Raw genomic sequence first — 21,973 nt, forward strand, 5'->3', positions numbered from 1 at the left:
CATGGAATTGCGCCCCCTAACCCATGGATTTGCCCTAACCCCAGATGTTGCGCCCGGTGCGGCAGGCCCCCCCTGCACCCCCCACGCTACGCCACTGACCTTGTGACCTTGAGTGCAACAATCCCATGCAGCAACAAGACCCATAGGTCTTGAATTGCCCAAGAAAGATGTAAAGGTATTTTTGTATGCCGCAAGCGCTGCTTGAATTTTAATAGCCAAGAAGTGGAAAACACAAGAATTACCAACTGTGGAAGAATGGCAGATGAAGATGATGGACTTTATGGAGCTAGCTGACCTCACTGGAAGAATCCGCCACCAGAAAGAAGAGGAATATCAAGAAGACTGGAAGAAATTTAAAGACTATTTGAATAAATATTGTAACATTAAAAATTAGAAGTTACCTGAAAGTACCAAATAGGCCTAGGATTAAATTAGGAGTTAATAAATGAGATTTAGAATGTGAAGAAAAGTTAAGAAATTTGACTATAATTGGAATATTGTTTTTGAATAATGATATTGGAAAACTGCTACATTCAGTTACAAGGAAATTCAGATGGGAGGGACCAGAGGAAGTCAAGCAATATGTTTCTGAGGTTGGAAGTTTAATTAATTAATAAATTTGTATTGTTTGTGTTTGTTGTCATATCTTCTGTTTTTATTCGCTTTATTTGTTTTATCTGTTTTATTTTTGTTTCAGTTGTTTTATAGTATGTGTTATATTTGTATGAAACTCAATAAACATTACTGTAAAAAAACAAAACAAGAAACAAGACCCATTTTGCATAGCCGGGCTTGCAACACCCGCGCGCAATTACGCATAGGATCGGTGGGCGGGGCTTCGAGGCAGCATTCTTGACAACCCCTCCCCCCCCGCAGGGGAAAAAGGGGCGGAGCGTCCGTTATATCCGTTGCGGCTCCGCCCACTCGTTCCATTTCCCCAGCTCCGTCCGGGAGCAGCCACAAAGCCAGGCGGTGAGTGGGAGGGGCCGCAATTTGGAGGAGGGGCCTGAGGGGCAGGGGGAGGGGCCAGTCCTGAGTGGGTGGGGCAGACTTGGAAACGGGTTTGGGTGGAGACCAGCACACGTGGAGCACAGCTGAGGGCAGGGCGAAGGGCGAGTTGTGTTTCTGTTTGTTGTTTTTACTCACTGAGTAGGAATCCGACAGAGAGGGTTGGGGGGGAGAAAAGCAAAATGCGCCCTTTTAAGCCTGTGAGTTGGATACAGTGAGAAGGGTTTCTGGAGGGATCATTCGTCTGAGCAAAACCCACGGAGGAGGGATCAAAGTGAAAAGGGAGCCACTTACAATAAGGAAAGAGATCCAAAGAGGGGAGGGCTTTTTAAAAAAAAATAAAAAAAATAAAAACTCATTAAGATCCACTGAGCGTAAATCTAAGGAGGAGAGGCATTTATATTTTTAAAATCCATTAAGAAGTGATCCAAACGGGACAGGCATCTATTAAAAACTCGGGTGAGCAAGTTCTAGGGAGGACAGATGGAAAGGAGTTGCAGGTTTTTTGTAACCCAGTGAGTAGCACCCAAAGTTTGAAGGTTAGCGAATGGGATCCAGTTGGGAAGGATCCAATCAAGACTCGTGCTGTCGTCCCGCCCCCCCTTCTAAGAATGGGATCTAGTGTAGGAAGGATCAGTGCTTAAGTAGGCCATTTTAACAAACTCACTGAGAAGAGGATTTACTCCGGATGGCTCATTGCGCGTACCTGAGAGGACTACAAATTAACCAGGAGGCGGCGTGAATATGAACAGTTTCCCCAAGGCTCCGCCACTCTAGGCAGAAAACTCAGGTATCTTGGCTTCTAGGTGCTCCCAACCCCCCCAAACCCCCAGCAACACCCCCACTTCCTTCTTTATAAGTATTAAGCCTTATTCTGTTCCCCCTGCAGAGGAACTTAGGAAGCTGTAAATGCCAAAGTCAGGCCATTGGGTCTGCCTAGCTTATTACTGACAACACTGGCAGGCAGCAGCACCCCCAGGATTTCGGGGAAGGGGTGTCTCTCAGCCCAACCTGGAGAGGCTTCTGGGATCTGAACCTGGAGCTTTCTTGTAGCTCTGGGAGAGCCCAGATGATAGGGCATGAGTCTCTTAGTCTCAGGGATGTGTTTGTTTGAGCCCCACGTCGGGTGAAAGACCCCTGGACTCGTTGACCCCTGTGGTCCCTTCAAACTCTACCATTTTATGACTCTGCCTGCAGAGCAGATACTGCACCCCTGAAGCAATGGCTCGTCCCCAAAAAGAAATAGATCAAGGAAGATATGTAGTTCTCAGCCAACCGCCTGGAGGCCATTCTCATCTTCTGAGATGGCAGGTTGACAGCTGCCCCTTTTAACTGGCCCTGATCCTCTGCTTTTAAGCATCCGTCTGAAGCGCAGACACTTAGGAAGTAGGGCTTCTCAAGGGAGAAATGCATGGCAAGACCCCGTTAAAAGCCCAGGAACCAGCGCTGTGTGTTCAGAGCGGCGGCGCTGAGCCACTTTAGATGGCCCCTCAAATAGTCTGCGGTTTGTTAAGGGTGCCCACTGTCACTGTGAGTCCCCCATCCGCCTCAGAGAGTGGTTCACCTCATCCCAGGTAATTTGGGGCATCATTGCTGCTTTAAAACAGGAAGTGACCAATGCGCAGAGGAGAACGCTACCATTGGCTACTGGTCACATGGCCGCGTTCTACCTCCAACTGTCAGGGCTGTTATACCAGGGCTGCCTCTGAATACCAGTTGCTGGCAATGGCAAACTGGCCCATGACAGCGGATAGTGATGTGGTGTAGTGGTTTAGAGCGGTGGACTCGTAATCTGGTGAACCGGGTTTGATTCCCTGCTCCTCCACATGCAGCTGCTGGGTGACCTTGGGCCAGTCACACTTCTCTGAAATCTCTCAGCCCCACTCACCTCACAGAGTGTTTGTTGTGGGGGAGGAAGGGAGAGGAGATTGTTAGCCGCTTTGAGACTCCTTCGGGTAGTGATAAAGCGGGATATCAAATCCAAACTCTTCTTCTTCTCTTCAGGGTGCTGGGCTGCCCACATGTTCTGCGCTCAGGCAAAATTGGGGCATCCTCCGTGAACCGGCCCATGTATCTCTGTGTCCCTCACACTCCTTGCATCACCTCCCCTAGCCACTGCCTCCTCCTCACACTGGACTTTTTTATTATTATTCCTAGGATGACTGTATATAATGGGCAATGTCCAATCAGAAGCCACACAAGAATCAGAGACTGCCAAAGACGGGGAGGAGAAGGCCAACCCGGACAGGAGCAAGCCAGACCGGGGTGCGAGCAGCGCTAAGCATGAATTGGGGAGCCGCCCCCCGGGTCTCCAGGCCCCTGAGCAGAAAGCTACCAGTCAGCTGCTGAGCACCGAGCCAGGGGGAGGGGACAGGCCGGCGGGGGCTGCTGCGGAGATGGGGAAGAATCATTCCAAGAAATCGAAGCTGAAGTTCTCCTCCATGTGGGCGCAGAACACAGCCAGTGGCGGGATAAAGGAGGCCAGCCTCTGCGACAAGGACCCAGGGGCGGAGAAGCGGGGGCTGGCTTGCCTGAGCAGGGCGGACCTCCAGAGCAGGCCAAGCTCGGCGCCCGTTCCGCCGGAGGACCCCAAGGGGCCGAAAGCGTCTCTGAGGCCTCCCCCAGCGCTGCCCTCTGACCCCAGGGACTTGGGCGCCAAGCGAGCACCGGCAAAGGGGAAGGGCAAGCCAGAGAACGTGCCCCAGGCCAGGGGCATGGGTGGGCTCCTGCTCCAGCCCGAGAAGCTGGTGGAGCTGGGCCCGGCGGCTGAGGTGCCCCCGGACGTGGCGGAAATGGAGGTCTGCTGGACCCAGCACATCAAAGCCAGCGCCAAGGAGCACTTTGAAAACAAGGGGAGGGTGCTGGAGTCGGCTCCCTCGGCCAAGAAGCAGCCAGCGGGCCCAGAACCTCTGAGGGGGGCCGAGGATGTGGCAGCGGCCGCGGCAGGGCCTTGGCCTCTGAATGAGAAAAGCGCCAGCCGTTCAGCTGTGTCCGGCTGTGTGGCTCCACCTGGAGGGAAGAAGGCTCTTCTGTCGTGGGGGTCTGGGCAGAAGGAGAAAGAGAGTCCCGGACAGAGGGACAGCGCCCCTGGCAGCGACGGAGACTCCCGGGGCCTGGCCCTTGCCTCCCAGTTGCCTGCGGATTGCTCCGAGACACCGGGCAGCCCCGGGGAGAAGGCCCAAGGCTCAGGGAGCGAGGCGAAGGCCGGGGCAAAGGGCGAGGCCCTTGGCGCGGAAGGGGTCAACTCGGAGACCATGCAGGAGCTGCTGGAGAAGGGCCTCAACTTCCTGTACAAAGTGACCATCCAGCCGGGGCAGTGGCCGCCCAGCATCAAGGCGGTCAAGCAGAAGGCGGGCGTCATTTCCTCCGGCATCTCCTACGCCGACGTCCTCAAGCAGTGCCCTCAGAAGAAGGCACCCGCTGGCGCTGCCCCGGCGCTGCCGAAAGCCCTGCACCACCTCACCGCAGCGGGCAAGAAGCTGCCGTCCTTCAAAGGGCTGGAGAGGAGCAACCCTGAGGACTTCTCCTCGCTCAGCCAGCTGTTCCTGGAGCACTTCAAGAAGGTCACCCCGAAAGAGCCCGCTGCCCCCCACGCCCCCAGCCAGCAAGTGGTCACCTTTTTTGAGGAGCTGTCCACCGGCAACACCAAGCGGCCAGAGTGGCAAAGGCCCCGGCCGCCCACTCCTTACCCCCAGCGCCGCAAGGGTCAGGGCCGGAAGCTGCCCAAGTTTGGAACGGCCGTGTCCCAGGTTGTCGCCTTCCTGGGGAGCGACCCCAAGTGCGATTGGTTTGTGCACGACGACGGCCAGGTGTCTCTGGATGAGGCTGCGGCGGGAGCTGAAGACGGGGACAAGGACTGTGCCGACCCACCCAGCCCTGGCGAGAAAGGGGCTGAGGCGATGGGCTCCCCTCAGCCCATTGTGGCTCTCTTGGCGGATCACGAAGCAGCCGGGGAGGCTGACGAGGCTGCCCAGAGGTTGCGGAGAAGGCCGCAGGGCCTGGAAGGGGTCGCCAAGGAAACGGGCCCAGCGAAGCCACCGGCCTGTAATGCTGTCCGGGGCGGCCATTCTCCGCTGGCCGTTCCTCCGTTCCCCCAAAAGGAAGACCAGCCCCCGGCGTCCCTGCTAGGCCCGAGGCCTTGCTCTCCCGGGGAGGTGCTGGAGGCCCCCAGTCCAGCCGCCTCTGCCCGGTGCGCCCCCGTGAGACTGATTCCCGACCAGAAGGTGCCGGCTGCAGCCCAGGCGAGGCCCAAGATCCGGAAACAAGGCCCGTCCACCGCAAAGTCCAAAGAGAAACTCAAAACTTCAGGGCAGCCCAAAGTGAAAGCGCCCAAGGGGAAGGGGCAGAAGCAGTGGCCCCGAGGCTACGGGATGAGCTCCCTGAGGTTAGAGGGTGTCCCCCTCTTCCCGCCTTTCGAAAACGTCGCCAGGCCGTTTTATTTTGGCGAGCCTTTGGTGAGTCTCGTGGATTTGGCTGCTCTTTGTTTGATTCATTGACGGCTGCTACCCACTCCCTTCATTTCTTCTTGTTGTTAATGATCTGTTATGGTTCTTTACATCCTTTCCAACCTGGTTTTGGAACAGGCAAAGCCTTGGGTATCTTGAGGCACTGGTCTTCAACTGGTGGGTCTGGTCCAAGGTGGGTCACAATGGGAGCACAAGCACCATGCATATATACAGTAAAAGGTTAAGAAATGAGTCTCCAGAGGCATGTTTGGGTTGGAAATGGGTCCTGGGTCTGAAAAGGTTGAGGATGCCTGCCCAGGGGTGTGATATATCTGCATTGCCCCAGCCACTCTGGGAGGCTCTTCTCCCCCCCCCCCAACAAACAACAACAACACACAGTGAGACATGAAACATTAAAAGCTTCCCTAAACAGGGAAGGCCTGCCTTCAGATGCCTTCTAAAAGTCAGATAGTTGTTTATTTCCTTACATCTGACGGGAGGGCGTTCCAGAGGGCGGGCGCCACCACCGAAAAGGCCCTCTGCCTGGCTCCCTGTAACCTTGCTTCTCGCAGTACGGGAACCAGCAGAAGGCCCTCGGAGCTGGACCTCAGTGTCTGGGCTGAACATTGGGGGTGGAGATGCTCCTTCAGGTATACAGGGCCCGGCAGGGGTCCATGTTAGGTCTACGAGGGATCTTTTCTCAAACCACACCCACCTGCCCCACACCGAACATCATGTGACATTGCATGTGGGGCAGATAAAGGCATGGATGAGACCGGGAACCCCTTAGCACAGCGGTTCTCAAGCTGTGGGTCCCCAGATGTTGTTGGACTACAACTCCCATCACCCCTGACCTCTGGCCTTGCTAGCTAGGGGTGATGGGAGTTGTAGTTCAACAACATCTGGGGACCCACAGCTTGAGAAAGGCTGCCTTAGCAGAATGGGGCTGGCTCTAGGTCCTGATCCGTTGTTGGGCACTGGGAGGGAGCAGCTTCGAAGTCCCAGACGGGCTTCAGAGGGGTTCTCTCACAGTGCCAGTCAGCTGATTGGTGGGGTGAGGAGCTGCCTTGAAAGCAATGTGTTCAATGCCGCTGCCAGCGCACATTCAAAGGAGCTGGTTCTTGGTACCCATCAGCTGATGGGCACCAAGAAGAGCCCCATTGAAGATATCACCTGACCTCATAATGATGTCAGGTAGGGTTGCCAGCCCTCCAGGTCTGACCTGACGCCTCCAGGTTTTCCTGGCCCCCTCCGGGCAGGAGGCAGGCAGAGGGCTTGAATCTCCAGGTGGGTGGGAGTGTCTTTAATAATAAAGAATTATTAAGAAGACTGTGCATATAGCTTGCAAGCTTCAGCCCAGCTTCAAATTATAGCACAGAGACTCTGCTGTGGGGTCTGACCTCCTCCACTCTCCCAATTAACCTCCATCTCCAGGGCTGGCCTGCCTGACATCACCAGGTCTCAGATTTGGGATGTGAAATCTCAGGGTCCAGAATGCTCCTGACCTGCGCTTTCAGTGCCATCGACCATGGTCTCCTGGAGTGGCTGTCTGAGTTGGGGGTGGGTGGCATCACTTTGCGGTGGATCTTGTCCTGCTTGGATGGTCGTTTCCAGAGGATGATAATAATAATAATTTATTATTTATACCCCGCCCATCTGGCTGGGCGGCTTCCCCAAAAATATTAAAATACTGTAATACATCAAACATTAAAAGCTTCCCTAAACAGGGCTGCCTTCAGATGTCTTCTAAAAGTCTGGTAGTTGTTTTTCTCTTTGACATCTGGTGGGATGGCGTTCCACAGGGCAGGTGCCACTACCGAGAAGGTCCTCTGCCTGGTTCCCTGTAACTTGGCTTCTCGCAGTGAGATGACTGCCAGAAGGCCCTCGGAGCTGGACCTCAGTGTCTGGGCAGAACGATGGGGGTGGAGACGCTCCTTCAGGTACACTGGATGTGCTCTTTGGCCCTATGGAGCCTTCAGTGTGGGGCTCTTCAGGGTCCCATTTTATCCCCTATGCTGCTTAACATCTACACAAAACCACAGAGCTGGATTATCTGGAGTTTTGGAGTCTGTGGTCAGCAATATGCGGAAGACACACAGCTCCACTTTACACCTGCAGGTTTGGCAGTGGACGTGCTGGACCATTGTCTTGCCTTGATAATGGCCTGGGTGAGAGCCCAAAAATTGAAGCTCAATCCAGATAAGGTTGATGCTCTATTGGTGGGCAGTACCATAGACTGGACGGCTGGGAGGTTGCCTGCTCTTGATGGGGTTCCACTTCCTCTGAAGAACCTGGTAGCTTGGGGGGCACTTTTGAATTTTCCGCTGTTGCTTGAATCTCAATTGGTGTCAGTGACGCAAAGTACCATCCATCAGCTTCAGCTGGTGGCCCAACTGTGCCCCTATCTGGACTGGGATAGTTTGCCTTCTGTCATCTATGCTCTAGTAACCTCTAGGTTAGATCAGTGTTTCCCAACCTTTGGTCTCCAGCTGTTTATGGACTACAATTCCCATCATCCCTGACCACTGGGTCTTGCTAGCTAGGGATGATGGGAGTTGTAGTCCAAAAACAGCTAGAGGCCAAAGGTTGGGAAACACTGGGTTAGATTACTGCAACATGTTATACGTAGAGCTGCCTCTGAAGACAGTTCGGAAACGTCAGCTGGTGCAGAATTCAGCAGCCAGGTTGCTCACTGGGACAAGACAGTTTGAGCATATTACACCGATCCTGATCCGACTGCACTGGCTGCCCATTAGTTTCCGGTCCCAATTCAAAGTGCTGTTTTTGACCTCGAAAGCCTTAAACAGTTCAGGACCACAAGACCTCAAGCACCACCTCCCCTGATATGAAACTACCTGGATCCTGAGATCATCATAAGCCCCTTCTCCATGAGGGGTCTGGAGAGTGACAACACGAGAAAGGGCCTTTTCTGTGGTGGCTCCCCACTTGTGTGGAATGCTCTCCGTGGCACCTTCGTTACATATCTTTAGGTGCCAGGCGAAAACGTCCTTCTTCAGCCAGGCCTTGGGCTGATTGACACCCTATGGCCTTTTAACTGTGCCTGTTAGGAGCGGGGTTTTATTGATTTGTTTGCTTGCTTTTTGTGTATTTTTGTTTTCATGTTGTGTTTTTTTATGTTGTAAACCACCCTGTGATGAAGAGTGGTACAGTGGTACCTCGAGTTACATACGCTTCAGGTTACATACGCTTCAGGTTACAGACTCCGCTAACCCAGAAATAGTACCTCAGGTTAAGAACTTTGCTTCAGGATGAGAACAGAAATCGTGCAGCGGCAGCAGGAGGCCCCATTAGCTAAAGTGGTGCTTCAGGTTAAGAACAGTTTCAGGTTAAGTACGGACCTCAGGAACGAATTAAGTACTTAACCCGATGTACCACTGTATACAAATGTAAATCATCATCATCCAAACTGGACTTTCCAGTAAGCTGTTTTGAGCATAGGAAATATGATGTGGAAACGTTTTAAGCAAATAAAATCACTGTATGTCCAGGAAACGCCCCCTCCCCTGGAGAAACCCGCCAGCATTGACGAGAATGCAGCTTCCGCCCTGACTGGTCCAGATCCTGGCGGAGAGGCGAGCGGATCCCCCCCGCACCACCACTGGCCGGCTTTCCAGGTGGCAGAATCATGTTCCAGGAAGTGCTACTGCAAACACCAGGAGCAGAGGAAACTGCCCCAGAACGTCGTAACATGGTGAGCAGGCTGAAGCCTCGAGTGCAAATCCCGAGCAGCTGGTCACAAAACAAACTTGGGGGCGGGGGGAGTTATTATTACTATTAATATTATTAGCATTAGCACCCTACATCTTTATCCCCAAAGGCTCCCAGACTGGCTTCCATATAGCCAATTAAAACAAGACAGTCCCCTGCCCCACAGGCTTACAGTAAAAAAAAAAAAGGAGAAAGCGATAGGGATAGGGAGAGAAGAGTGGGTGGAAATCCAACTCTGGCACCAATTCTTAAAGAGGCACGTGCATGCTGCAAATGCTCTTAACTGTCGTGGCTGCTCCTGAAGTATCTTGGGAACTGTAGTTTGAGGAGGGTGCTAAGAATTGTTGGATTCCCTCACAGGTGTTCCCCCGCCCCTCCAAAGACTACAGTTCCCATGATTCCCTGGGAAGTCAGAATGACCCAAACCAGCTTTTTAGTGTGTGGTGTAGCTATGCCTGTAGCATAATAATAATAATAATAATAATAATAATAATAATAATAATAATAATTTATTTATACCCTGCCCATCTGGCTGGCTTTTCCCCAGCCACTCTGGGCAGCTTCCAGCAGAATATTAAAATGCAATGATTCATCAAATAGTAAAAGCTTCCCTAAACAGGGCTGCCTTCAGATGTCTTCTAAATAGTTGTTTATTTCTTTGACATCTGATGGGAGGGCATTCCACAGGGCGGGCACCACTACCAGAGAGCCAGTGTGGTGTGGTGGTTAAGAGCGGTGGACTCGTAATCTGGTGAACCGGGTTCGCTTCCCCGCTCCTCCACATGCAGCTGTTGGGTGGCCTTGGGCCAGTCATACTTCTCTGAAGTCTCTCAGCCCCACTCACCTCACAGAGTGTTTGTTGTGGAGGAGGAAGGGAAAGAAGAATGTTAGCCGCTTTGAGACTCCTTAGGGTAGTGATAAAGCAGGATATCAAATCCAAATTATTCTTCTTCTACTGAGAAGGCCCTCTGCCTGGTTCCCTGTAACCTCACTTCTCGCAATGAGGGAACCGCCAGAAGGCCCTCAGAGCTGGACTTTAGTGTCTGGGCTGAATGATGGGGGTGGAGATGCTCCTTCAGGTATACTGGGCCGAGGCCGTTTAGGGAACAGCAAGAGTCGAGAGCAATAAGCTGTGTGTGAAAAAGGCCAGTTGTCTCCCGACCCAGATTATCCCGTGCGGTCCTAACTAGCATGCCACACCCAGGCAAGGAGGGGTTGCCGAACTCTGTTTCTCAAAGGCAGAGACTAGCTGTGCTGGCTGCGCCTGATGGAAACTGAACATCCCAAGTACTAAAGGTTTTTACTCTCGTTTGTAAATTTCTTGTTGTTTAGTCGTGTCCGACTCTAATCCATTGAGGCTCATCCTGGGTATTCTTTAACCAGCTGCCCTTTTGCAGTTGCATTTCAATGAAGCCATTGTAGAAGGCCTAACTCTGCAAAGCTCTGCCCCGCTCACCTACGCTTCTGCTTCCCCCTCTCCCCCCCCCATTTTACAGGCTCAACCCTTCCACCAACCATCTGACCGAACCGCCCTGGGTCGCCACCGCCATGCTGGCCGTCTCGCTTGTTGCCGGGACCAAGTTCTGCCTGGACTCTTACGAACAGCAGCACATTGCCAATGAGGACTGAACCCCCTTCCCCAGGCTTCTGCAAAAAATAAACCCTGTACATCACACCAGCTTGGCCTGTGGCTTCCGTTTCGTGCGGCGGGGGTCCCTGCAGTCTGCCGGGACTTCTCCTCGAGACCTGAAATTGGAATCAAACGGGTTTCCAGTTCTGCAGATGGGTTTGGAAACGGGCCACTTTAGAGCTCTGGGGATTGTCGGGTAGATAGCACCTGTGCATACGAGCCCAGCAGAGGCAGCGAAAGTCATATGGCTGGCATGCAACAGAGACCAGAAAGAATGGGGATCTGTCCATTACTGTGCCCAGGCAAGAGGAGATGACAAGTCCCTATGAACCACCTCTGGAACTCCATGGGCTGCCAGCCCTGTGGATTCTATTGGTTCTCCTGGATCTGTTACCAGCTGCAGGGAGTTCTGGGCCAACTATGAGAAGTACCAGAGGTGGCCTTCCAGGTGTTGCTGTGACTCCCATCTTCCCTGCCCATTGGTCCTGGTGGCTGGGGCTTTTAGGAGCTGGAGGTCAACAAAATTTGGAGGGTCTCCCACTCCTCATATATGCCAACAATCTGGTCAGTGTGGGTGCTCAGGGATTCATTGGTTGCGCCCAGGGCAGGTCCAAAGCACAAGCGCTTCTGATGGTCCACACAGCTAATGCTGGCAGGCAACACCTGCTAAGGCCGGCTATAAAGCAGTGTTTCCCCAACGTGGGTCTTCAGCTGCTTTTGGACTACTATTCCCATCATTCCTGACCACTGGTCCTGCTTGTTACGGATGATGGGAGTTGTAGTCCAAAAACAGCTGGAAACCCAAGTTTAGGAAAAACTGCTATAAAGTGAGAATAACCCTACAGGTGTTGTCTTTTGCTATTCAGCGTCTTTTGCCTCTACTGAGCCTGTGGAAATGTGTGATTACGGAGGACACAGCAGCCAGGACAGCAGCAGGTATAAGGGCAAGTTAAGGCTCATCTCAATAACTTGATTCCTAAGTGTGCATGTGTGCCTCACTGTTAAAACTTCCTTTTTTATCAGTTGACAACCGTAATGCACCAAACCAAGGCAACATTTAGTAGTCCAGTTCTGATGTTCCCCTATTACTGCTGGCACCCTGCTCAACAAAGTCACAGGGACCATTCTACTGTAATGTTAAACAACAAGCCTGCTCTTCCCTTCTTCAGCACGTCTGCAGGGAAATCTAGAACATTTTGTTCAGACAAAATGGACAAACCCCTGCTTAGCTTAAAATGTAAGTGGTTGTGTGGCTGTGGAAACTTATACCTGAAACACTACTAAACTATGGTTTTGCTTCATGTCCTGGTTGGGTCTGACTAGCTGAGCCTTCCTGCATTAATAGCTTTCAAGTGCACTTATGACAGTTGGGAAACTGCATTTGTAGAAGAAACTGTGTTTATTTAACTTACAGTCAATCCTTGTAAGTGGCTTGCACCGAAAGGCGACAGCAAGTTACCAAATAAAAACCAAAACCAAAAGTCAGATCGTAATTCTGGGAGGCCAGTTTAACCCTGCGCTGACCAGAAAGCAGAGAAAAGTATCTGTTTCCAGTGCAACCAGTTCCTGGCATTAATTTTGAACAATTAGCAAATGACAGGCTGGTCTATGATGCAAGGAAAGGGGGGGGGGAAGAGGCAATAATATAGGCTATTTCCACCCCTCTGAGGTCAGAAAAGGCCATGAATCACCAGCCCCCACCTCCCTTCCACATCCAGAACATCTCTCCACCTAGGACCAAGGAACCATGTAATTGTTAATGACACAGGGATAGGCACAATTTTTACTCTGGCATCCCAGGAGAAAAAGATGGGGCAAAAGAGCCCCCCGCTCTTCCTATATAAGCAAATTGACTGCCAGCTGTATGGGAACTGGATTACAAATACTAAAATGGGGAGGGGGGGAGAAGAGTAACCCACAGTCCCAGCCCATGGTGGGGGCCCGCTAGACGATCATCTCCAGCTGCCGGGCATATTCGATAACTTGTTTGGCTAGCTCTGTTGAAGGGATGGTGGCATCTTCCGGCTTCTGCTGCTGGCCCGTGAAACAGTAGTGGCTGTTTGGGCCTAGAACCCAGCCTCGCTGTAAAAGGGCAAGAGGACATTATATGAGATTCTTTGTTTTTTTAAACAATGCTACAAAACCATGAACAACAAGGCTTGTTTCTCCAGCAAAGGTCCCTCCCTCATCTTGGCCTTGTAGGAAAGTTGAAAATAGTGCCAATATATTTCACATCTGGCAACCAACCCTTGGGTTTCAGATAGTACATGGGTAAAGGTAAAGGGACCCCTGATCGTTAGGTCCAGTTGCAGAAGACTCTGGGGTTGCTCATCTCGCTTTATTGGCCAAGGGAGCCGGCGTACAGCTTCCAGGTCATGTGGCCAGCATGACTAAGCTGCTTCTGGCGAACCAGAGCAGCACACGGAAACGCCGTTTACCTTCCCGCCGGAGCGGTACCTATTTATCTACTTGCACTTTGACATGCTTTCGAACTGCTAGGTTGGCAGGAGCTGGGGCCGAGCAATGGGAGCGCACCCCGTTGTGGGGATTTGAACCGCTGACCTTCTGATTGGCAAGCCCTCGGCTCTGTGGTTTAGACCACAGCGCCACCCGCGTCCCTCTAGTACATGGGTAGAGGAGTATAAAAAGCCTGGTACACAAATTTCCACGCCCCTCCAGCAGCTACAATGGTTCATTTACCAGAAGTAATGTATTTAACGTTAACTCTGGAAGTCTGTACTCAAATTCTCACCTTCTTGGCATAGTCTGTCATCTTCTTGGGGGTGAAGAAGAGCATGCGAGTGGCCTCATTGAACAGGATCTTCTCATAGGCCTTCTCAATGCAGCTGGCAATTTCATCCCTGGGGTGGGAGGGAAAAAACGGAAGACAAGCAGGTCAGGTCACCCAGACAGAATTCTTGGCACACAACTCGGCTGCTGCTAAGCAGGGTTAATAATAAAAATAAAAATAAAAATTTTATTTATATCCCGCCCTCCCCAGCTGAAGCCAGGCTCAGAGCGGCTAACAACAATAAAAGTAACACAGTTTACATAAAATCACAAATAATTACCGTATTTTTCGTTCTATAAGACACACCAGACCACAAGACGCACCTAGTTTTTGGAGGAGGAAAACAAGAAAAAAAATATTCTGAATCTCAGAAGCCAGAACAGCAAGAGGGATCGCTGTGCAGTGAAAGCAGCAACCCCTCTTGCTGTTCTGGCTTCTGGGATAGCTGCGCAGCCTGCATTCGCTCCATAAGACGCACACACATTTCCCCTTACTTTTTAGGAGGGAAAAAGTGAGTCTTTTAGAGCAAAAAATACGGTAATTGAAATACATTCTAAAATCAATTCAGAATCAAATTAATGGCAACCATTGGGCTAGAGTTCTATGAGGATTACTGAAGGAGAGAGGGGGTCAGACTGTACTTTGGCCAGAGGCCTGGTGGAACAGCTCTGTTTTGCAGGCCCTGCGGAAAGATGTCAAGTCCCGCAAGGCCCTAGTCTCTTGTGACAGAGTGTTCCACCAGATCGGGGCCACAGCCGAAAAAGCCCTGGCTGAGGCCAGCCCAACCTCCCTGTGGCCCGGGATCTTAAGCTCCACTGATGTCAGGAGACGTAGGGAGGTGCTGAATTCTCTCCCCCTGAGACTGATAGGGGATTTCAAGGTGCTTTAAGACATGGCTGGGCTGTGAGGTTACAGGGTCTATAGGGTTTAAAGCACATCACATATACTCAGTAATCCTCACAGCTGCTGTATTGGTCTGTATTAACTACCATATTCCACAAATGGATGGGATGGTGTCACAGAGGCAACTAGGTGGGAACAAGGCAAGTTTCTCAGGCTTTTGATAGGGGTTTTTTTTTTTTTGAGGAATACCAATGGCGGATATATTTCATTCTCAACTCTTACTCCTGGTGTGCACAAGAGGAAATATCACCTGCCCTTGCAGAAGACCTTACCCCATGTTTATAAAACGAGTCTGAGAGAGCTAAGAGAGCATGACCCACCTGACAGTGTCCAACAGGATGTCGATGAAGAAAGCATAACTCTCTGCTGGGATGTTGCCTTTTGCCAGGAAGACTTTATTGTAACTGCCTTCCATCAGATACTAAGGCAGGAGGAAAGAGGAAGAGCACCACAGAGATAAACAATTTATTAGTCACCTTTTCAAGGTAGCTGACCAAAGCCACATACAACTGATAATGTAGCAATCAATACACAATAGAAAGAAAGGTGTGGTCACTGAAAATTTTGGAACAGCATGTTGTCTTAATAAGGTTTTATCCAGTGATAGAAACTCAGATAGCCACCAAATGGCTCCTTAAACCAGGGTTACAGTCATCAAAATGGGATGTCTAGTTGCCATTTTGGGGCCAGGCGCCTGGAAAGTCCTATTTTTAAATACGACTTTTTGGTTCCTGAAATTTGTTCTGATTGTGCTGATAAAATATCACGGATAGAATTCTACAGGATGTGTTGTTAAGTGTGTGAAAAGAGTCACGATCCAAGGATCCCCAGGCATGCACCTCCAGGTGGTGGAGATGTCTGGCACCTGGGCATCTTCACCTGGTCCCAAAGGCCCAATAGCCAGGTGCAAAATGTCCCTGGCGAATTTCCAATGCTGGTTTTATGCAATTATTAATGTATTGCATTAGTTTTTGTTGTGTTATGTCTGGAACTCCCTCACAGAACTCCTCCAAAGCAGCAACCCTCTCCTCACCTTCAACTCTTCCCTTTCCAGGATCCAACCCACCTTTTCTATTAACCCTTTGGCACACCGCTTAGGGAGAATACAGCGGTACCTCGGGTTACATACGCTTCAGGTTACATACGCTTCAGGTTACAGACTCCGCTAACCCAGAAATAGTGCTTCAGGTTAAGAACTTTGCTTCAGGATGAGAACAGAAATCGTGCTCCAGCGGCGCGGCGGCAGCAGGAGGCCCCATTAGCTAAAGTGGTGCTTCAGGTTCAGAACAGTTTCAGGTTAAGTACGGACCTCCGGAATGAATTAAGTACTTAACCCGAGGTACCACTGTATATCACTTTTTCAGCTACACACACAGCTTTAGAATGGGTGGCCTAGGCCCCCTGTTATCTCAGGAAAACCTTCTCCTCCCATACAAGGCTTCTTCCCACAGCGGGTTTTTAAGGTCCACGAACAAGGCTTGCTATCTTGGAAAGCCAAGACTGGCTTCCACAAGAAGCACAGCCTTTTCAGACATAACGCTCTTGTGAGGACTGCAGTTTAGCCTTGTTTCATAGAGCACAGGAATATAGGAAGGTGCCTCATACCAAGTTGGAGCATTGCCCCCTCTTGCTCAGTACAGCCAACACTGGCTGGCAGCGGTCTACAGGGCTTCCAAGAATGAGTTGACTGAACTTGGGACCCTTTGCATGAAAGGAAAGTGCTCCTCCTACTAAGCTAAAGACCTTCCCAGAAACAAGCAGAGTTTTTAAATGCATCTGGAAGGTGCTTTTGTGTTGTTTTATAGCTGCAATAGAAAATTGCTATATTTCATTGTTTACCTGGGGGAGGTAGGGGGCACACAGTAACTAAATACAGTGGTACCTCTGGTGGTGAATGGGATCCGTTCTGGAGCCCCGTTCGCAACATGAGCAGAACACAACCTGCATCTGCAGGCTGCGATTGGTTGCGTCTGCGCATGACGTCATTTTGCACATCTGCACATGCGGTGAAACCAGGAAGTAACCGTTTCTGGTACTTCCAGGTCGCCATGGGACGCAATCTGAAAACATGCAACCTGAAGCCAACGTAACAAGAGGTATGACTGTATACCTCCTCTCTACCCAATTAAGGGCACTTTGCTAGTTAAGCACTTATTCACAGGGCCTGGGAAGGAGAAAAGCAAAGAGAAGGAGAGGCGTCACCTGCTCCAAAGATACAGGGTGCTTGATGTAGACGTTGGTCTGAATGTCCTTGGCTGGCAGCCTTTCAAGCTCAGTGTGGAACTCTGCGACACGATTCTGAGACAGCAGGAAGAGAAGGTTCAAGCCCAGCAGCTGATGCATGTAGGCTGACTCCGGTAACTCATCTCTGAGGAGGGAAGGGGGAAGAGAGAGATGCTGAATTTGTGTTACGGAGTGCTTTAGCCAGAGACACCCGAAAAGGCACAGGAGCAATAGATAATTAGAGCCAAAGGAATGATTTTGCCTCTTCTGCTGCCCCACCTCACGGTGCTCCCATCCCCTGCACATCAGAGGAATTATGGGGTTTTTGTTTCATTGAGGAAAAATTATAAAAAAAATATATCCTGAAAAACATCAGAGTTGGGTTGGGTTTGGGGATAAAAACCCTGATGAGTAAAACAATTATCTGAAAGGGTTCAAGGCAGGGATACTTACTTGTAATCAAAATAGTAGCACTTCAGCTGGGCCATGTACCTCTCAAAAGATGGGATGTCTTTCTTCAAGATACTCCACTGTGCTCCGATTTCTAGAATATCTCCTTGCGGGGCAAGAAGGGAAATGAGGGGCAGAGCATTAGCAACAACAAGCAGGGGAGTTGCAATGTTAGAGCAGGGCAAGCTGATCAAGCTGGTATCTTGCCTCCAAGTCTGGCGAAGATTACTAACAGATTTCTAACAGTAAGAGCTGTTCGACAGTGAAACAGATTTCCTTGAGAGGCTGTGGACTCTTCTTCCTTGGGAGGTTTTAAAGCAGATGTTGGATGGCCATCTGTCGTGGATAGTTGAGATTCCTGCATTGCAGGGGGCTGGACTAGAATGCGCTCTGGGTCCCTTCCAGCTCTTATGATTCTAGGTGGCTCATATAAGAACTGGGAGGGAGGCCTACAACATCTCTACTCCACCAGCACCTCCTGCATCTGCCACCAGGACCAGGGGCTGTGAGAGACAGCAGCAGCAGCCATGCAGTGAGGAAGTTCTGGCCTGTATGGCACTAATATTTTGCTGCTTCAATTGTTGGTTCCAAGGCAGGAGACTCAAGGGGAGAAAATTAATATACACCTTTGCCCCCCTGCTGTAGTGACTCTTGTATCATTGCCTATTTGTCGTGTTTAAAACATATTGTAAACTTCAGTTAGTGGGTGAGGTACAAAAACTCCCAAATAAACAAATAATATGAGGCAGAGCTTAAAACACAACAAACCAACAAATAATGGTACATAGAGAAGGGGAAAGTCTCGTCAAGAGCTTTCTTGCTCTTTTCCTTTGCCCACAGTGTGATTTTGTCACTTTCTCCCAAGTCTGAGGGACAGGTGAAGATGCATTCTTTAAATAATCATCAGAAACAAGGACAGTGGCTGTTCTTGAGAACAGAGACCGTGTTGGCAGCCAAACGGCAAACTTTTGAGGGATGAATTTGCCTTACAGATTTCTCTCTATGTTAGGAGATTCCTATCAACTTTGTGCATGGGTCGGATTATACTCACTTGCCAAGATAAGCTGCTGTTTAGTCAGTTTTGTGCCTGTTGTGGGCAGAAAGTTGAGTTCAAGCAGAGCTAACTGGAACAGAGCAGAGAGAGGGAGAGATAGGTTACTGCTGGGGCTGATGAGATCTCTAGCACCTGGAGGGCACAGGGTTGGCAAAGCCTGGTTTAGAGCTATTGCAGTCTGACTTAACATCTTACTACTGATGGCTGGTGGCTTGAAAAAATGAAGAATTGGACAAATTCAGGGAGCTGGGAGCTGTCAATGGCGATCAGCTAAGGAAGGAAGGGAGCATTCCAACCTTAGAAGCATAATAATAATAATATTTATTCCTTGCCCATCTGGCTGAGTTTCCCCAGTCACTCTAGTACCAGAGAGGCTGCAACCCTTCAAAAGTTGTTAAGACTCCAGTTCTCATCAGACCCAGAAACCATGGCTGATGGGCAAGGATTAGGCACCAGGAAAAAGCTTTATAATCAGGCCTTTGGCATTTAACTATCTGTGGTCTTTCTAGAAGTGGGTGGGATGTTTTAGTGTATTTCTTTCTCTCTTGGTTTTAATGTACCTATGTGGGTTTTTATGGTATGTTTGCTTGTCTGTCTAAGTCACTTTGGGTTATCCTGGGCAAGATAAAGTGACTAACAAATTCAATACATAATAATAATAATAATAATGGGATGATGGCAGTTGAAGTCCAAAACCAACAACTGCATGCTCTCGCTTTCCCAACCCTGCTGTGTACCCTTGTTATATGATGCTTTTGGGATAGTGCATGAATGCTGTGCATAGCTGTCAACTTTCAGATTTGAAAATAAGGGATCAGCAGCCTCGAAAACAAGGGATCAGCAGCCTCACCTGTCCCGGGGACAGTCTATGGGATATCTAACAATCTGGCATAGCAGCGGGGAAGCGGCGCTGGAATAAGGGAATTTCCCGCAAAAAAGGGAAGGTTGACAGCTATGATACTGTGCCGAATTGTTTTGTTTGAAATCTCCATTGAGGCAGCTGGCTGGCTGCAGCTGGAGACCGGATGCTGTTAAGGACTGCCTCAATCACGGCAAGGCTCAGCGACCTGACTCAGCCGAAAGAGAGAGAGGCTCCTAAACTGGTTTTCAGCTCAGGCAAAAACATCTCCGCTGAGTCACTGGCCTCCTCTTCCGGCAGCAAAGGAGCCCGGCACCCAGAGGCTTGCAGGGACAGAGCCACCTCAAACAGGGGCACAGGAAACTGCCCGATGAGGAATGAGGTCCTCTGCTCCATCTAGCTCAGTACTGCCCACACTGACGGGCAGCGATCAGGCACAGAGTTTTCCCCACTCCCGCCTGGAGACATGCGGGCTAAACATCAGGAAGAACTTCCTGACAGTAGGAGCTGTACCACAAGTGCTGGTGGGCTCTCCTTCCTTCGGAGGATTTTAAGCAGTTCCTGCATTGCAGGGGGTTGGACTGGATGACCTTGGGTGCCCCCTTCCAACTCTACGATTCTGTCATTCTAATGCACAATATTTAGGGATGGGTGATCGGCCTCTGTTTTCCCTATTTCATGCCCCAGTCCCCGCTTTTCACCCCTCAGTGCAAACCGCTGGCTCTCCCTGCCTCCCAGACGCGGGTTTCAGCCCTCTCTGCCCGACCTTCTCTCGGAACAAAGGCTTCCCATTCCCCTTCCTCGCCCCCCTCCCCAGCGCCTGCTTCCATTAACCCCCTCATTGTAAATGGCAGTCTCTCCCCGGCCACGCTTTCGCTGCAGCCCTCGAGACGGCATCCCTCTTCCCCTCCTTGCCTCCCTTTCCCACTTCGAGGGCGGTTTCTAGTGGCGCCGCGCCGCCCTCGGCGGGGCTGTTTCCAGGCTCCCCCCCCCCGCGTCGGTTTCTCGGGCCCCCTGCCCGTTTCAAGCGCCCCCGCCGGCCCCCTTGCCTTGAGGCGGCCCAGCAAGTCTCCGCACTTGCTCAGGCTGAGATTCTTGCGGTTCCACTCGGCCCTCAGCTGCTCGTACATGCCCGCCGCCTCCTTCAGCCCCGCGGCGCCCGCGTCCGCCCCGTTCAGCACCGGCCCTCCGGCCGCCGCCATCACAGTCACTCCCGCTGCCATGAATCGGCAGCCGGCTGAGGAGGAGGGGAAGGAGCCGCGGCAGCAGCTGTCACAAAAGCCCAGCGCGACGTCCTCGCTTTGCGGCCGCCCGCGCGGTCTCCATGGCAACCGGCCTCGAGGCCGGCGCGTGCGTCGACGACGCACCAACGGCTCCGTTCCCGATTGGCTGGAAGGTTTTTGGAGCGCATGCGCGAAGCGGAGTAACGGCACCGAGCGAAGCGAGCGGAGGTGTTTGAAGCGGGGGCGCTGAGGCGCTAATTTGGGGAGCTCGATGTAGGGGGGTTTTTTTGGGCGGCGGCGAGGGGGAGAAGGTATGAGCGCTGAGGAGAACGTTTGGGAAGCGTAGCGTCTTGAAATAGCTGTTGGCTTTCAACGTCACCGGGGTGACGTCACTAGTAGGGAGGTGTCTACGTGAGGCCCCGTGACGTCACCAGCCAAGAGGCTAGGCGTATGATGCCAAGCGTGAGAAACGGAGGCCAATGACACAAGCAACCTAGTTCAGTTGCTTGAGAAGTTTATTTGACAGGTTTAATTTGTTTTGTTTTTTTAAATAAATGTTTATTAGATTTTCCACAATGATAACAAAAACCACAAAGCAGAGTGGTACACAAAAACAGAAAAAGAAAAAAAAAAGAGGGGGGAAAAGAACAATAAACAGATAAACAATAACAACAAACTTAATTCTTCACAAATCCAACCTTTTAAGCATCTTAGTTGACTTCCTCAAGTCCCTCCCTTCTGAGTTTCCTTGTAGTTAAAAGTAACAGCTTCCAATATCATTATTAAACTAAAACAATTTCCAATTATAGTCCATCTTATTCACTTTTCTTAACATTCTAAATCCCATTTATTTAATTATAACTTAATTTAATCCTAGGCCTATTTTCTTTCAAGTAATTTCTAATTTTTTATGTTGGACGGGTTTAATTTGTTATTAAACACACAACAGAGTTTATGCCAGATGTAATAGATTGAAACAGGCATTGAGAATGTGGTGCTGGAGTCTCCCATGCTGGTTGCAATGAGCAATTTAATATCCTGGCCAAAGCCACCCTGTTGGGAGGACTTCCAGGCCTCCATGACAACTATGGGGTTACCTGCAAACGATCATTTTCAGCAAGGCACCAAGGAGGGTAAATGACGAAGTACAGAACATGATTGTTAAAGCCCCCACAGCCAGGCCCCCATGAAGAATCCAGAGATTGCGTTGTGTATTATTTTATATACATTGATAGACCCTGAAGAGCAGCCGCACGTAGTGGAATACTCAATTTATTCAGAATGGCATAACCACAGTCCTATGCAAAGTTTCCTGGAAGAACCCAATACAGTGGTACCTCGGGTTACAGACGCTTCAGGTTACAGACGCTTCAGGTTACAGACTCCGCTGACCCAGAAATAGTACCTCGGGTTAAGAACTTTGCTTCAGGATGAGAACAGAAATCACACGGCGCAGCATTAGCTAAAGTGGTGTTTCAGGTTAAGAACAGTTTCAGGTTAAGAACGGACCTCCAGAAGGAATTAAGCTCTTAACCCGAGGTACCACTGTAGTGCTAACTTTTGACTGCATAGCTTCAACGTGAAAAACACATTTGGCTTTAGCAAAAGATAAGCCAGCTGAAATGCAACCTTTAGCTTTTAACTGAAAATACAAACTA

The 21,973-nt window shown here is 50.5% G+C and overlaps 3 protein-coding genes across 9 annotated transcripts in view; 2 read left to right on the forward strand and 1 right to left on the reverse strand.

Annotated features, from left to right (window-relative positions):
* The first annotated feature begins 859 nt into the window (after window positions 1-859).
* GGN (gametogenetin) lies at window positions 860-10,860 on the forward strand. Of its 2 annotated transcripts, none has more exons than XM_083626970.1 (4): window positions 860-972; window positions 3,166-5,462; window positions 8,963-9,165; window positions 10,679-10,860. In XM_083626970.1, the coding sequence occupies exons 2-4, from the start codon at window positions 3,180-3,182 to the stop codon at window positions 10,809-10,811; spliced, it is 2,619 nt and encodes an 872-aa protein (XP_083483096.1). In that variant the 5' UTR covers window positions 860-972; window positions 3,166-3,179; the 3' UTR covers window positions 10,812-10,860. The 2 variants fall into 2 exon arrangements, with proteins under 2 accessions (XP_083483096.1, XP_083483095.1); XM_083626969.1 differs by having other exon boundaries at window positions 956-1,798.
* A 1,332-nt stretch (window positions 10,861-12,192) lies between these two features.
* On the reverse strand, window positions 12,193-20,479 carry PSMD8 (proteasome 26S subunit, non-ATPase 8). Its single transcript, XM_083627866.1, has 7 exons — window positions 20,142-20,479; window positions 18,231-18,303; window positions 17,183-17,285; window positions 16,709-16,874; window positions 14,827-14,927; window positions 13,565-13,673; window positions 12,193-12,894 (listed from the first exon to the last, which is right to left on the reverse strand). Exons 1-7 carry the CDS (start codon window positions 20,313-20,315, stop codon window positions 12,757-12,759), a joined length of 864 nt encoding a protein of 287 aa, XP_083483992.1. The 5' UTR covers window positions 20,316-20,479; the 3' UTR covers window positions 12,193-12,756.
* Window positions 20,441-21,973, forward strand: part of CATSPERG (cation channel sperm associated auxiliary subunit gamma) — a 48,097-nt gene continuing 46,564 nt past the window's right edge. For 2 of the 6 annotated variants that reach the window (XM_083626860.1, XM_083626864.1), the window contains exon 1: window positions 20,587-20,841. The gene's annotated coding sequence lies outside the window, so the exon portion shown is untranslated. Of the gene's footprint in view, window positions 21,571-21,973 lie in introns of all 6 variants that reach the window. The other 4 variants (XM_083626863.1, XM_083626862.1, XM_083626859.1 and 1 more) reach the window with 4 other exon arrangements.

The sequence above is a fragment of the Podarcis filfolensis genome, assembly GCF_964270895.1.
Source record: "Podarcis filfolensis genome assembly, chromosome: 8".
Taxonomy (NCBI): domain Eukaryota; kingdom Metazoa; phylum Chordata; class Lepidosauria; order Squamata; family Lacertidae; genus Podarcis; species Podarcis filfolensis.